Raw genomic sequence first — 12,822 nt, 5'->3', positions numbered from 1 at the left:
TATATGGCGTTATGATTGTCACAGTGAAGAGGGGTTGCAGATGAATGAATAAGTCCCATGTCATTGAGTAACCATCGTAACCATAACAGCTCGGAGGTAGTGTCAGCAAGAGCTCGATATTCAGCTTCAGTACTGGAACGAGAGATAACCGTTTGTTTCTTATTACGCCAAGAGATAAGAGAATCTCTAAGAAATAAGCAATAACTAGTAGTGGAGCGTCTATCAGTAGGATCACCAGCCCAATCAACATCAGAATATGTGATCAAATGAAGAGGGGAAGAACTGGAGTAGTGAAGTCCACGAAACAAAGTGCCCTTGGCATAATGGATGATCCGAAGCATAGTAGCATAATGAGTAGTGCGAGGGGCAGACATGAACTGACTTACAATATGGATAGCATACGCAATATCAGGACGAGTAACAGTAAGATATACAAGACTGCCAACTAGTTGCCGATATAAGGTGCAGTCACTAAGAGGAGTACCATCAATGGTTGAAAAATGGGCATTAGGCTCAATCAGAGTGTTAACAGTTTTAATATCAGTGAGTCCTGCACGAGAAACAAGATCAGTGGCATACTTGGCCTGAGAGAGATAATATCCCGAATGGTCGGAGGAGACCTCAATGCCTAAAAAATAATTCAGTCGACCAAGATCTTTCATTTCAAACTGTTTGCTAAGAAAGGTCTTGAGAGCGGAAATGCCCTGCAAATCATCGTCAGTAATGATCATGTCATCCACATAAAGGAGAAGTACACAACCCTGAGATGTCTTTCAGATGAACAAGGCATGATCACAAGTGCTAGATTGAAAACCAAACTGACAAATAGTAGAGTTAAATTTGGAGAACCATGCTCGAGGCGCCTGCTTAAGTCCATATAGAGCCTTACGAAAACAACAAACCTGATTAAGGAGATGGTCATAACCAGGAGGGGGCTGCATATAAATCGCTTCAGAAAAATCACCATTGAGAAAAGCATTCTTAACATCCATGTGAAATAGCTGCCAATGCTTAGCTGCAGCAATCGCAATAAGATTGCGAACAGGAGTGAGACGGGCTACTGGGGCAAAAGTCTCCTCATAATCAATGTCATACTCTTGTGTGAACCCTTTAGCTACCAATCTAGCTTTATACCTTTCAACTGAACCATTTGCCCGAGTTTTGATTTTGTAGACCTATTTGCAACCAATCACGGATTTATTTGGAGGCATGTCAACTAAATCCCAAGTATGAGTGCTTGTAAGAGCATGAATTTCTTCTGCCATTGCTTTTTTCCATAGAGGGTCAGTACTAGCCTCGCGATAAGTACAAGGCTCATATAAAGATACAATGGTAGAATAACAATGAAAATCTCGAAGAAGAATGGAAGGTTTAGTGATCCTACCGGAGCGACGGAGTGGAGCATCAGAATAAGCGGGGTCTAATTCATCAAGAGGAATCAAGGGCTTAGAAGAAGGCAGAGCTGGAGGATCCATAGCCAAGATAGATGCATCAGGAGTGGTTACAGGTTGTGCAGTACTGTCAGAGCTATCAGATGAAAAGGTAGTCGGACCTGTAGGTAAATCATCAGGAAAAAACGAGATAGTAGGATCAGTAAAAAAATGTGAATATGTCGTGGTAACTCGAAATAGGGAGAGACTGGAGAACATTTTGTGTTCCCAAAAGGTAACATGACGAGATATGCGAAGTCGTTGGGAAATAAGACTGGTAATCAGGGCAATGGCCATACAATCGTTCATAAAGAGAAATGTTACCAATAACAGGAGAATGAATGCAATTGATGGTATAAACAGCAGTGAGGGCTGCTTCCCCCCAAAAACGTTCAGGACAAGAGGAAGAGATTAAAAGGGCTCGAACAGTATCAAGAATATGCCTATGTTTTCGTTCTACACGCCCATTTTAGCGTATTCTCTATATCTCCTTACTTCTAGGAGATAATTAGTTGTACATATCCTACCTTAAGAAGGATTTGATTTCTCGCGACTTGCTGTAGGAGGGAAAAGATGATGTCCGGCGGCTATGCCAGTCTCGACAAGGACAACGAGAAATTTTCCGGATCAGTACCTGCGGCTTCAGATCCTGCTCATGTGACCGTCAAATTCGTAGAGTCGAATCTTCAAACGTTTCCACCTTCCCAGGCACGGGACTCACACGGCATCCACAGCTGCCGGAGCAGCCGTTAGGGAAGCTGTGTTTTATAAGTTCACGGTGGGAGAAGCCAAAGGCATGGCTACCAGGGCAAGAATCGTTGCTTACAAGGTCTGCTAGAAACTCAGTTGTTTTGATTCCGATATTTTAGTCGCAATGGATCAGGTCATCGCCAATGGCGTACATATAATCTCTCTTTCCGTTGGCGCAACCGGCTACGCACCTTCATACTATCATGATTCTATCGCCATCGGGGCGTTTGGCACCGTCAATATTGCGCCATGGATTATCACCGTTGGAGCGTCAACCATCGACAGGGAATTTCCAGCGGATGTTGTGCTTGGCGATGGGAGAGTCTTCAATGGAGTGTCGCTATACTCCGGGGATCCGCTCGGCGATTCGGGTTGAGTCACCCTCTCGGGTATCTACCTCAGCGACCCTGCTTCCGGTAAGATCTCTCGTTCGTTTCCTATTTCGTGGCCGAGAGGGCTCGTGCTAGCCTTCAACCCAAGGTGGTGCAACAAGAACGATGGGTTCTGATACCATGATATGATATGAGAACAAGAACAATGGATGGATAAGATAATAATTTCTCTCATGTCCAAATTCAACAGGCTGCAGCTCTATTTATAGTAGAACTAATTATAATTGGGATACAATAGGAAGACAAGGTGTGTGACCTAAAGAGAATACAAGAAGGAAAGAAAAAGAAATAAGAAGCTAGGATATGCACAACTAATTATCTCCTAGAAGTAAGGAGGTATAGAGAATACGCTAACAACTCTAATGGAAGCAAATGTCAACAACGGAAGTCAACTTGGCAAACCCCAGCTTCTTCTCAAAGCAGGGCACCTTCAGCAAATTCTTCTCCGGCACCGTTGAGACTGCACTGGGGAAGAACTAAACTTGACAAAGCATAGCTTCTTCTCAAAACCAACTCTTGCTCTAGGCATAAGCAGTAAAGATTGATATAAAAGAAAGAAATATCAAACATATGCAGGTTAATACAAGTATACAACTCATATGAGACTGGGAAGTACCTATCGGGGGGGGTTGGGGGGTAATGAAATGACATATTTGGGCATGGACATTGTATCATAAATTTATATACTAATTAGAATTCAAAGTTGAAAGCGAGATTCACACGGACCCGTGTACATGCTGCCGGTTTAATTCCTGGGAAATTGGGAATACAAGCTATGTTCTTGGGTATCTATTTATGAGCAAGACAAACCTTTTTGGGTCGGAGTTGGGAGGGAAACGTTGCCAACTCGATGATGACGCCGGAGAAGCAGCTGCTGAAGCCTGAATATGTCCTGTTTTGAGAAGCATCTGGTAAAACATTTACTTCCGTTAAAAGGTGATGACTCTCCTTAATCTGACGTGGCATGGACGAAGAAAAACCATGGTTGGGACTTGGGAAGGAGTGGTACCAGTGCCAACTGCCCCTCTAGTTGAACTAGTGGTCGAATTAAATATGTTTTCTTAAACGAGGCGTTTGTTCCAAGCCTCCAGTGTCAACTGAGTTCAGATCGGCACATACTCAAACTCAGACCGGGGGATCCACCATGACCATGTATAAGATGTTCGGTGTCAGATCATGTGTTAGAGTGTATATCGTTGACAAGATACCCGGACTCATGTCAGAATACGAATACAGTACAGAGGTCAAGTCCATACATAAGGCTCAATTTGGAAAGAGAAAATATATTTAATACAAATGTATACAAAATATAATATAAAGTACATATTTATATTTGTAGTTTTGTACTCCCTCATCCAAGAAGCACCAAAACAGCAATAAAGACTACCCAGAAGGCCAGAACCCAACAAGGACGTATGATAACGGTAGGTTTATGGACACCAACAACTAAAATGGATTTGGTCCTCACCAGACCGGGCTCACACCATTCGCACAGCCCCTTGCTCCCGTGTATTGGAAATGTCTCACAAAAATAAATATACTACTTAACAATTAAGGATATGTTCCCAATGCACGGATGTAAAAAAGGCCGTGGGGACAGTCTGAGAACGGTTCTGTGAGTACTGAAACCGAACTCATTGGTCTGCTACTCAAATAAGGATAAAAATTTCTGATAGTGATTGTAGACTTGGGATCAAGCGATTAACTGGACTGGGTCGACCCATGAAGGCATACATGATGCACACGAGAAATGAGAAATATGCTCGAGTGACGACGCCCAACTCTGTTACGTACGATCTTTTTAAATAGCATTCCCCGACGCCTTAGATGTCAGAATGTTGAAACATAAACCATGCATTGGGTAACAACGAAAGCCAGTTATGCCTCAGATTTGAATGGATGGAACCGATTGTATTGCCAAAAATAAAAATGTTTGGTTGTATAGTCCATGCGGAAATTCGTGCCTAGAGGCCAGACAGAACCCAGCATATTCTCCATCATCCCATCCATATATAAGCCTAACGACTTTCATCAGCAGTTACAGCATCCATGCCTCTTCGTTCTCCCAAATTAATTAATTCCAACTCACCCAACTCTAGCATATTGGCCCTTGGATATACAATAGACAGTCAGAAGCGACCCCAATATATTAAAACCGTCGACCAACAAAAGAAAGAATGAAATTCTGGGCAATTTTGCTTCAAGGAACACAAAGCAGAGTCTTTTTAAAGTATCCATCAATCTTTATTAGGAGAGATGCAACAACAGAAAACTGAAAATAACTTGCCACAGGCAGTCTCATAAGACGGGAATGTGCTAATTGAACATCAATGTCCAGAAACGTCCATCACAGATTCGTTAATCAATGGTCAGCGTGTTTCTTCTCAAAAAGGCCATCGGGACCTGGACAGTAGTCAAAGACCAAAAATAAATATTACCACCATCAAACAGTAATCAATCAAAAACTTAATCATAGGTTAGATTAAGAACCGATTCAAGATAGAACTGATTTGACACAGATATTTTGAGTTGTGAACTAATTCAAAGTATAACTAGAAGATTGAGTACCAATAGAAAATATAGCAAAATACTAGTAGAGCACATTTTTGCTGCAGATCATGCCCAGGAAAGCTCCAGAAGCAATGATGAAAAATAGCACAACCCAATAATGATAAACCCTTCAGCTCGACTAACCACTTAGGAGTTCCACAGTTACAGTTTGGCATCAAAGTTCGTGGCTGTAGTTCCCACGGACCTGGCTCCTTACCCCCCCCCCCCCCCCCGGGGGGGGATGGTTTACATAGCATTAAAAAAGAAAAAGGAATAAAAAAAAAAAGAAAAATTGGCCTTCTCAATAATACCTATATATGTATTAACTAACAATTAACGACCTTAACATAATAAGAAAGCCAAAGCTCAACAATAGGTGCAACAAAGCTCACCGGTTATCTCAAAAGATTTACCCTGACCACCATTTAAATGAACCTTAAAATACTACTTAAGCAAACCATTTGAATCTGTAGTGCAATGCACAGGCAAAAGAAACTGCTTGATACAAGAATTCCCAATTCCGTTCTCAAATCTACATCTGTCCTTCACACAGTACTGGTTCAAGATCTGGGAAATCAGCGTCTACAAATGTCTAAGATTACTGGAGCAGCATACTCCATCTATTACTTGGTCCAAGACGCTGTTAAACCAAACTCAATAATATCATACAGTTATGTACTCAAGCAAATACTATCTTTCCTCAGAAGCCCACAAGCATAAACAGGTTTCACTAAAAATATAAAGAAACAGCTTTATGCTGAATGTCCAATTGGCACAGTTACCTACCAACAAAGGAAACATCTGAAGCCTATCCAAGAAGGAACTGTTGAGAAAATTATTCCACAATCAAACTCATCCAGGAGGCAGATTGATGTAGATCAGTGGTGAATTACAAATCAATACAAAAGGATTGAGCCTTAGGTTGGATTTCCCTAATTACTGGTCTCAAATGAACATGAATTGTCAAATCAAATTAATTCCTAATAAAAATATTCAAATTGAAGCCCTAGAGTAGTGCAAAAGCAATCCTAGGTAGCACTAATACACATCCATTAATCCTGGAGCTGCAAATATTCCCAAAACGGTAAGCAGTGGCTTGAAAAAGACAACTGCCAATTGATTGGTGACAAATCCTGCTATGAAACTAGTTTAGATAATAGATAAAATATAACCAAGTTGGCTGCTACAATCAGGAAGGAAGTATTAGTTGTTCAAACCCAAACCAGAGTAATTCAAACCCAAACCAAATCAGCAATTTATTTCCAGGAACTAATAGTTGACTGTTTAAGGATAACAGGTGCATGTATAATGGGCACCCTATTATTTTGGGGCACAACCTGAATAGATTCTACTTCCAATTATCTATGAACAGCAATGCTTGCCTAGTTAGGTTTGACAAGCTTCAGTGATACATGATTTCTTTATCAGTGTTACACAACTTCATATGCTAGCAATAACCACAAAAACAGGAAATTTATTTTAATCAGAAAAGATGTTCAAGGCTGCTTGGAGGACAACACACACACACACACAACCCCCCCCCCCCCCCGCCTTCTTTCAAAGAAGACAGGCTTCAAAATGGAAAGTGACACATTTTTTACTCTATGAACGATGCCTTTTCCACCTTGATCACTGCAACTCTATACTTCTGTCAACTAAGGGTGTCCATTAAAATATCTATTTTTTCCTAGCTACTCGTTTTATTTTTCCTAGTAACTTTTAACCAATATTCTTTTTGAAATCCCCCTATCCCCAATTTTTAACAACTCAATAACTGTCATCATCAATTGTATAAGACATCTAGGTCAACTAGCTTTAATGCTTATTGATCTACTCACAACCTCAGGTGCATTAGTTCCTACTTTACTTTTTCATAGCCTGCCACCCATCTGTCTCAACTCCCTCACATCAGCTGACTGATTATCTAGGTGTTTCTTGGTCCAATTTTGGACGAAAAGGCACATAAAGCCAAGGCAGCAAGATGCATGGAGACTATATCATTGAATTCAAACAACAACTAAGGTCAACTCTAATGTGTTTTAAAAGCGCAAGGCACAAGGTGAGGCGCATGCCTTTTTGAAGCAAGCGCACAAAATACAAAAAACATGCTAAAAAATAAAAAAAAAGTCAGAAATTTCAAAAAAAATGCAAAAAGAAATAAAAAAAAAATAATAAAAACTATAAACTTGAATTTTAAAATAAATGTTTTAAAAAACCTATTATCTAAAATTAAAATACATAAGCATAACATGTAAAGCATATTCAAATGAAAATTTAAAATAAAATCAAACATATAAAACATTTTCAACCATGTAAAACCTACAATCTCTTTTTTTTCCTCAATTGCATTATTTCAAGTAGCTAATGTAATGTAAAACATATTACAGTCTTGATTTTACGAACCGCCTTTGTGCCACGCCCCTCAAGGCAAGCCCAAACAAGTCCATGTTAGGGTCTTAAATTCTTAATTTTCACACAAAAAAATAATGATTGTACAATTTTAATTGCCTTTTAAGATCTTTTATCAAGATGAATGAATGAACAACAACATTAGCAAATAGAAAATATTTTATTAAGATGAATGAATGAACAACATTAATAAAATATCTTCTTAAAAGGCAATTAAAATTATAAAAGCATTATTTTTTGTGTGAAAATTAAGAACTTAAGACCCTAGGGCTTGCCTTGAGGGGCATGGTCGGCTGGGCCGGGCCCAGCCGTTAGGATAAAAAAAAAAGCAAAAAAGTGTAAAATTTTCAAAAGGCACATACAATATGAGAAATTAAACTGGCTATAAACCTGCTAGAATAGATGCTCAAAATAAGACTGTAAATTATGCCTGACTAATAACCACATTCCATAGATTTTTTATTCGTAAAGGCACTATTTTCAAGTTTCAAGATCTTTTTTTTTTATAATTGAAGATCAGTTTATTTTTCATGACAGGAGATTAAGTATAGTCTCAGGAAATGAGAACCAAGTCAGATGCTTAAGGCTGTATTCTTGTCTTTGATCCTTGCCAATATCTTATGTTGAATTTTATTGACCACTTTTAAAGGGGCTTGGATATATATATATATATACCTAAGAAGTTGGTGACATGAATTTTTTTTTTAGGAAAAGGTAAAGTAATTTTATTCAACTCAAAAACTTACAAGCTGGGATCAGGCCCAGAAGGGCATCCTGAAGACCACAGCAGTTACACTTTCCACCAGAAGTTGGTGACATGTATAGCCATTTTACTTTTCTAGATTTTGGAGGCTTTCATGTCTGACATCCAATGTCTGAGTCAAAACATGGAATTTTTTGCTACACTGGTTCTGGTTTGCTGCAAGAGTATCAAACAGCAATTATCGAGAATGGCTTACTTTCTTTTGAAGATAATTCCTCTAGCATATCATAGTTAGTTTAACAACCATATTCAGACATACTTAAAACAATAGTATTTCAAATATACCCAGAAGTACTTTAATAAAGTCTATCCTTTTCAATAGGTTGCAGAGCAACCTGATACTTTTTAGCTCTGTTGAGTCATAGACAGGTCTAACTTTTTCAATGGAAGGCCTCAAAAGTGCCACAGGAGGGGGGATGGAAACAGCATTCTAATTCAAAGAAATATTTATTGGGTCATCTTTTGCCATCCGAAATATGGATCCATAAAGTTCTTAATGTACAAGATTGTGGATGTGGAGTTCCAATCCAAAAATAAGGCGATTGTGGTGTTGATGATCCATAATGTTCTCAATTACCCTTCTGGGTGTCAGCTAGATCCTCTTCTGTCCACTAAAGAAAATTCCTTTCTCAAAGTTGGCAAGGAAAAAATGAGCAAAGCTTTGACTGGTCTAGTTGGATAGATACCAAATAACCAGTCAACAAACCTCTAAAGTGCTTCATACTAAAACCACTTTAGTCTTCAAATGTAAAGATAAGTCATGAAGAATAATCACTGAAATAATTAGTACATATTATGGCTTTATCGCGTTCTGCAGCTGATTGGCATGCCAAAGAATTATGATGTCACATTAAAAAAAAAACAGAATACCGAATCCTTTAATTTGGGATTGATCTTTTGTGCCCTAGAATGCAACTCCATTATCAAGATATTGTGGATAGAATGAAACATACCCCATGGGAACTCCTTGTTACGAATGTGCAAATATGAGTATGGCTGCAAACATAGAGACAGGAAACAAAATTCTCAGGAACCTTAATAAGTAAGAAAGTCTCAAGTATAAATACAAAAAAAGAAATGAGAGAGAGAGAGTCCCAGTATCTTGCTTGCTACAGTCAATTTAATGTCACAAACCAGGCGCTCCGGGACAAAGAACACCCACAGACACACAAAAAATAGAAGAATGAAGAAGGTAGTTGAAACGAGGCAACAAAATCTTACAGGGGTCTCTTCGTGGTGGGGATGACCCTTTGATAGGTTGTTAAACGCCAAAATGGTACAAGTAGCAATGCCTGCATATGTTATCTTTTCCCATTTTGCTGTCTCATCTGAGAAACAATGGCATATATCCTTTATTCAGTTGAGCCATCGAGTTGCATACAGGAGGCAAAAAAAAAAAAGTTACAGACATATCAACATCGATTAGGAACGTAAGAAACGCAAATGATGAAATTTTAGTGTATATCAATGTAATGGAATAAGAAAAAAACGACATCTTTCATTAAAACTGATTCAAACAATTATCCAAAGAAAGGGGAAACCTAAAACCTGGAATGCACAAGAAAGCAATACAAAAATTAAAACCCAAATTCAAGTTCAAAAGCCTTCGCACATGAAATAAAACCCTAATCCATCAGATGGTATCGATGTTCCATGTAGAAACAAAAGTCAACTATATTACCATTGAATTTTGATGTTCTCTTTTACAAATTATCAAAGGAGCAACCCAGAAAAAAAATTAAAAGACGACTTACAGGCGTCGTCGTGATGAGCAGAGGAAGCGAAGCTCCGCTTCGGAGAAGCGTTGCGTCCACCCCTGCGAAGTGCTGCCTGAAGACCAGACCTCATCATAGCCATCGCCATCGTTTTTCTATCTAAAATCCAGATCCTCGCCGCTTAAATATATGCGAAGTGCGAGCGGGTATTCTAAGCGGACCGCTCAGCGAAGATGGCCGAACGAACAAGAGATATTCCACGTGGCAAATCGATGCAAGTCGTAATTGGAATGACAACGGGGCGGGTTTGGGGCGGAGCACCCGCTTCCCGTCCCCGCCCCTAACTCATGATACCTTGCCCCGTCCTCGGTGGCGGGGTGGGTTCGGGGCAAGGCATCCATTCTCCATCGAGGAGGGGAAATCCCCGAATTTTTTTCGCTCCAAGGAAATTATTTAAAAATTATTTATTTTTTGGACAATTTATACATAAGATATAGGAATTTGGGGGTATTTTAGAATTGAATTATAATACTTTACGGGTAAATTGCCATCCCTATAAATGGCCCTTCAAACTTATGAAATCAGATTTGCAAGACACAAAACGCTCATTACATCACAGTCATGTATTCAAAACATCTCTCATCACATATCAGCCGTGCATTGAAAACATCTCACATAAATGACCAAACGGCAGCACATGGGCTTGGATCTGCTAGAGTTGAATCTGCTGACCACAACACATTTTTGGCCACATGCATCCTGTCATACATCAGGAGCATTGATTGTATTTTAAAACACCAACATTCCAGATATATAGCTAGATGTGTGTGGCCAGCAATGTATCATGCAGCAGATCCGGACTCGATCTGCTATCCATAAGCTGTTTTCACATACGACATACCTACCCATAGAACACTACAGGTGTAGGGAATATGAGTTGGGATGCGCTCCTCACAACATGTTTTAGCCATGCATATGTAACATTTTCCTAATTGTAAATTTTTATTCATGGGGGATGTTCTCAATGCACCCCTGAAATGTGCTGTGCCGTCCATGTGAGGTGTGCTCTGTGAGGAATAAATCCAAATTCAAAGAATATCTTCTTCTCGTTCAAGGGGAGACATTCCCAATACATGGAGATGGTGTTTTATGGGAGCAAGGTTTAGCTGAACCAACATGATGTGGAACCAATGATAAGGTTCCAAGCATGCCAGTATTTAAATACATGGGACCCGTGGGACCCATGAATTTATTGCTGGTGTGGAACCTCGTCATTGGTTCCACAGCCCGCTGAACAGTTAAGGCGTTCAGCTAATGTAAAGTTGGTGTTGGTGTGAGGAGAAGATCCGAGCTCTCACAGCACTTCGGATCATCTCCCATGCACCGCTGGAAGATCTCTTTTTTGTTCAAGAAAAAGAAACCCAGAAAGCTTTCATTTTAATTGATAAGCACTTGGGACATATAGAAAGGAGGTTGGCTGCCCTGTACCGTAGAGTTTTGTTATATTTACAAGCCTAATTCAGGTTTCTATTTATATAGTTTGTACATACAATACCAAAAAAGGATAATAAGTAGATAGTTTTTTCCTTGATAGGTCTAATAGTCCAGTCCTCGGCACCATCAGTGTAAAAACCGGCCACCATGCTTTCTGAGCCAGAAAAAATTGCAAGGGATTTTACATTGAGTTGTTAAGCTTGTTGTAGTCCATGAAGTAAGGCCCACCATTCAGCTTGGAGAGGGGAAGAGGCTGTAACCCGCTGGCTTCCTGCACATATCAATTTTTGTTCAGCAATATAAATATTGAAACCTGTTCCTGCCATATCCCTTCCTTGAATAAAGGACCCATCTATATACATATGAAATTTTGAGGAAGAGATGGTTTTGTAGATAGAGTGGATGAGTGTCACACCTCTGAATCACTGTTGGTAAATAACTCTTCACCCTGTCTACAAATTGCGCTGAATTAAGGAATTTCTGTCTGTGTATCTTTGCATTCCTTACGTCCCAGATGATCAGTATAAAAAGAAAGAATGAAGAATTTAGCTAGGAAATTGCTCCTCCCTTGGCAGTGGTTTTAGTTTGATTTCAATCCATTTACGTAAAGTGTGTACATCATTTTGTTCTGAGCTGCTTCTGGATTAATGCCTATTTGTGCAGTAAGCCAGACTTCTCTAGCATAATGATAAGTGAAAAATTAATGCTGCCAAGACTCCATAGCTGAATTACATTAGGCTCAATTTGGAAAGAGCACAAATGTAAATATGTATGGTGCAAATACATACAAAATACAAGGTTTTGCACTCTACATATTTGCATTCTTCTTTTTAGTTTTTATACCACACCACCATGCCTTCCACATGAGTAGTTGAGATCGCAAAGGAACTTTAACCCTCCAAATGAGGTTCCACAGTATAGGTGGACTAGAGGCGGAGGGAGATAGGTCCATAAATAGCCTGTAACCGGATTTAACATTATAAATACAAGACTTGGTTCTTTTCCAGAGCAGTTTGTTTGCAGATCCAGAATTTGATAATTGGATTTGAAGGATGTGACTTACACTTCTATTTGTAAAGAGTGGGTTCAGTTTTTTGAAAATCCCAGCACCCCTAGTAATTTTGGAGCTAAGGAGGAAACTCACGAGTCAATCAGATGGATTGGCCTGCTATCTCCTATTTGCTAAGTTAGGCTTCCCTTGATTTGGTTCAAAAAAGAAACAACTTGTTTCCACCATTTTGAATCTGAAGATCTAGACTTGAGCTGAAATATGGATTTCCTTGTAACATACTTTTCTCTAATAACCTGTGACCACAGAC

At 39.4% G+C, this 12,822-nt stretch overlaps 1 protein-coding gene across 2 annotated transcripts; it reads right to left on the bottom strand.

Moving 5' to 3' along the window:
• Positions 1-4,746: 4,746 nt before the first annotated feature.
• On the bottom strand, positions 4,747-10,208 carry LOC104591169 (cytochrome c oxidase subunit 6a, mitochondrial-like). 2 transcript variants are annotated; one of them, XM_010249957.3, is made up of 4 exons: positions 10,049-10,208; positions 9,516-9,622; positions 9,248-9,290; positions 4,747-4,975 (listed from the first exon to the last, which is right to left on the bottom strand). In XM_010249957.3, the coding sequence occupies exons 1-4, from the start codon at positions 10,155-10,157 to the stop codon at positions 4,935-4,937; spliced, it is 300 nt and encodes a 99-aa protein (XP_010248259.1). In that variant the 5' UTR covers positions 10,158-10,208; the 3' UTR covers positions 4,747-4,934. The 2 variants fall into 2 exon arrangements, with proteins under 2 accessions (XP_010248259.1, XP_088745356.1); XM_088889230.1 differs by lacking the exon at positions 4,747-4,975 and adding an exon at positions 5,949-6,255.
• Positions 10,209-12,822: the final 2,614 nt, after the last annotated feature.

This window comes from Nelumbo nucifera, chromosome 6 (assembly GCF_055504915.1).
Source record: "Nelumbo nucifera cultivar China Antique chromosome 6, China Antique-T2T, whole genome shotgun sequence".
Classification (NCBI taxonomy): domain Eukaryota; kingdom Viridiplantae; phylum Streptophyta; class Magnoliopsida; order Proteales; family Nelumbonaceae; genus Nelumbo; species Nelumbo nucifera.
Note: the sequence above shows the minus strand (reverse complement) of the source record. Positions and strands in the feature narration are given on the sequence as shown.

Excerpts from the sequence above, each read along its gene's own strand:
- LOC104591169 (XM_088889230.1), bottom strand. The coding sequence starts at position 10,157 with ATGGCGATGGCTATGATGAGGTCTGGTCTTCAGGCAGCACTTCGCAGG. Across the intron at positions 9,623-10,048 it reads TGCTCATCACGACGACGCCT|ATGAGACAGCAAAATGGGAA; the intron begins GTAAGTCGTCTT and ends ATTGTTTCTCAG. Across the intron at positions 6,256-9,247 it reads TAACAAGGAGTTCCCATGGG|GATTTGTCACCAATCAATTG; the intron begins GTATGTTTCATT and ends GTTTCATAGCAG.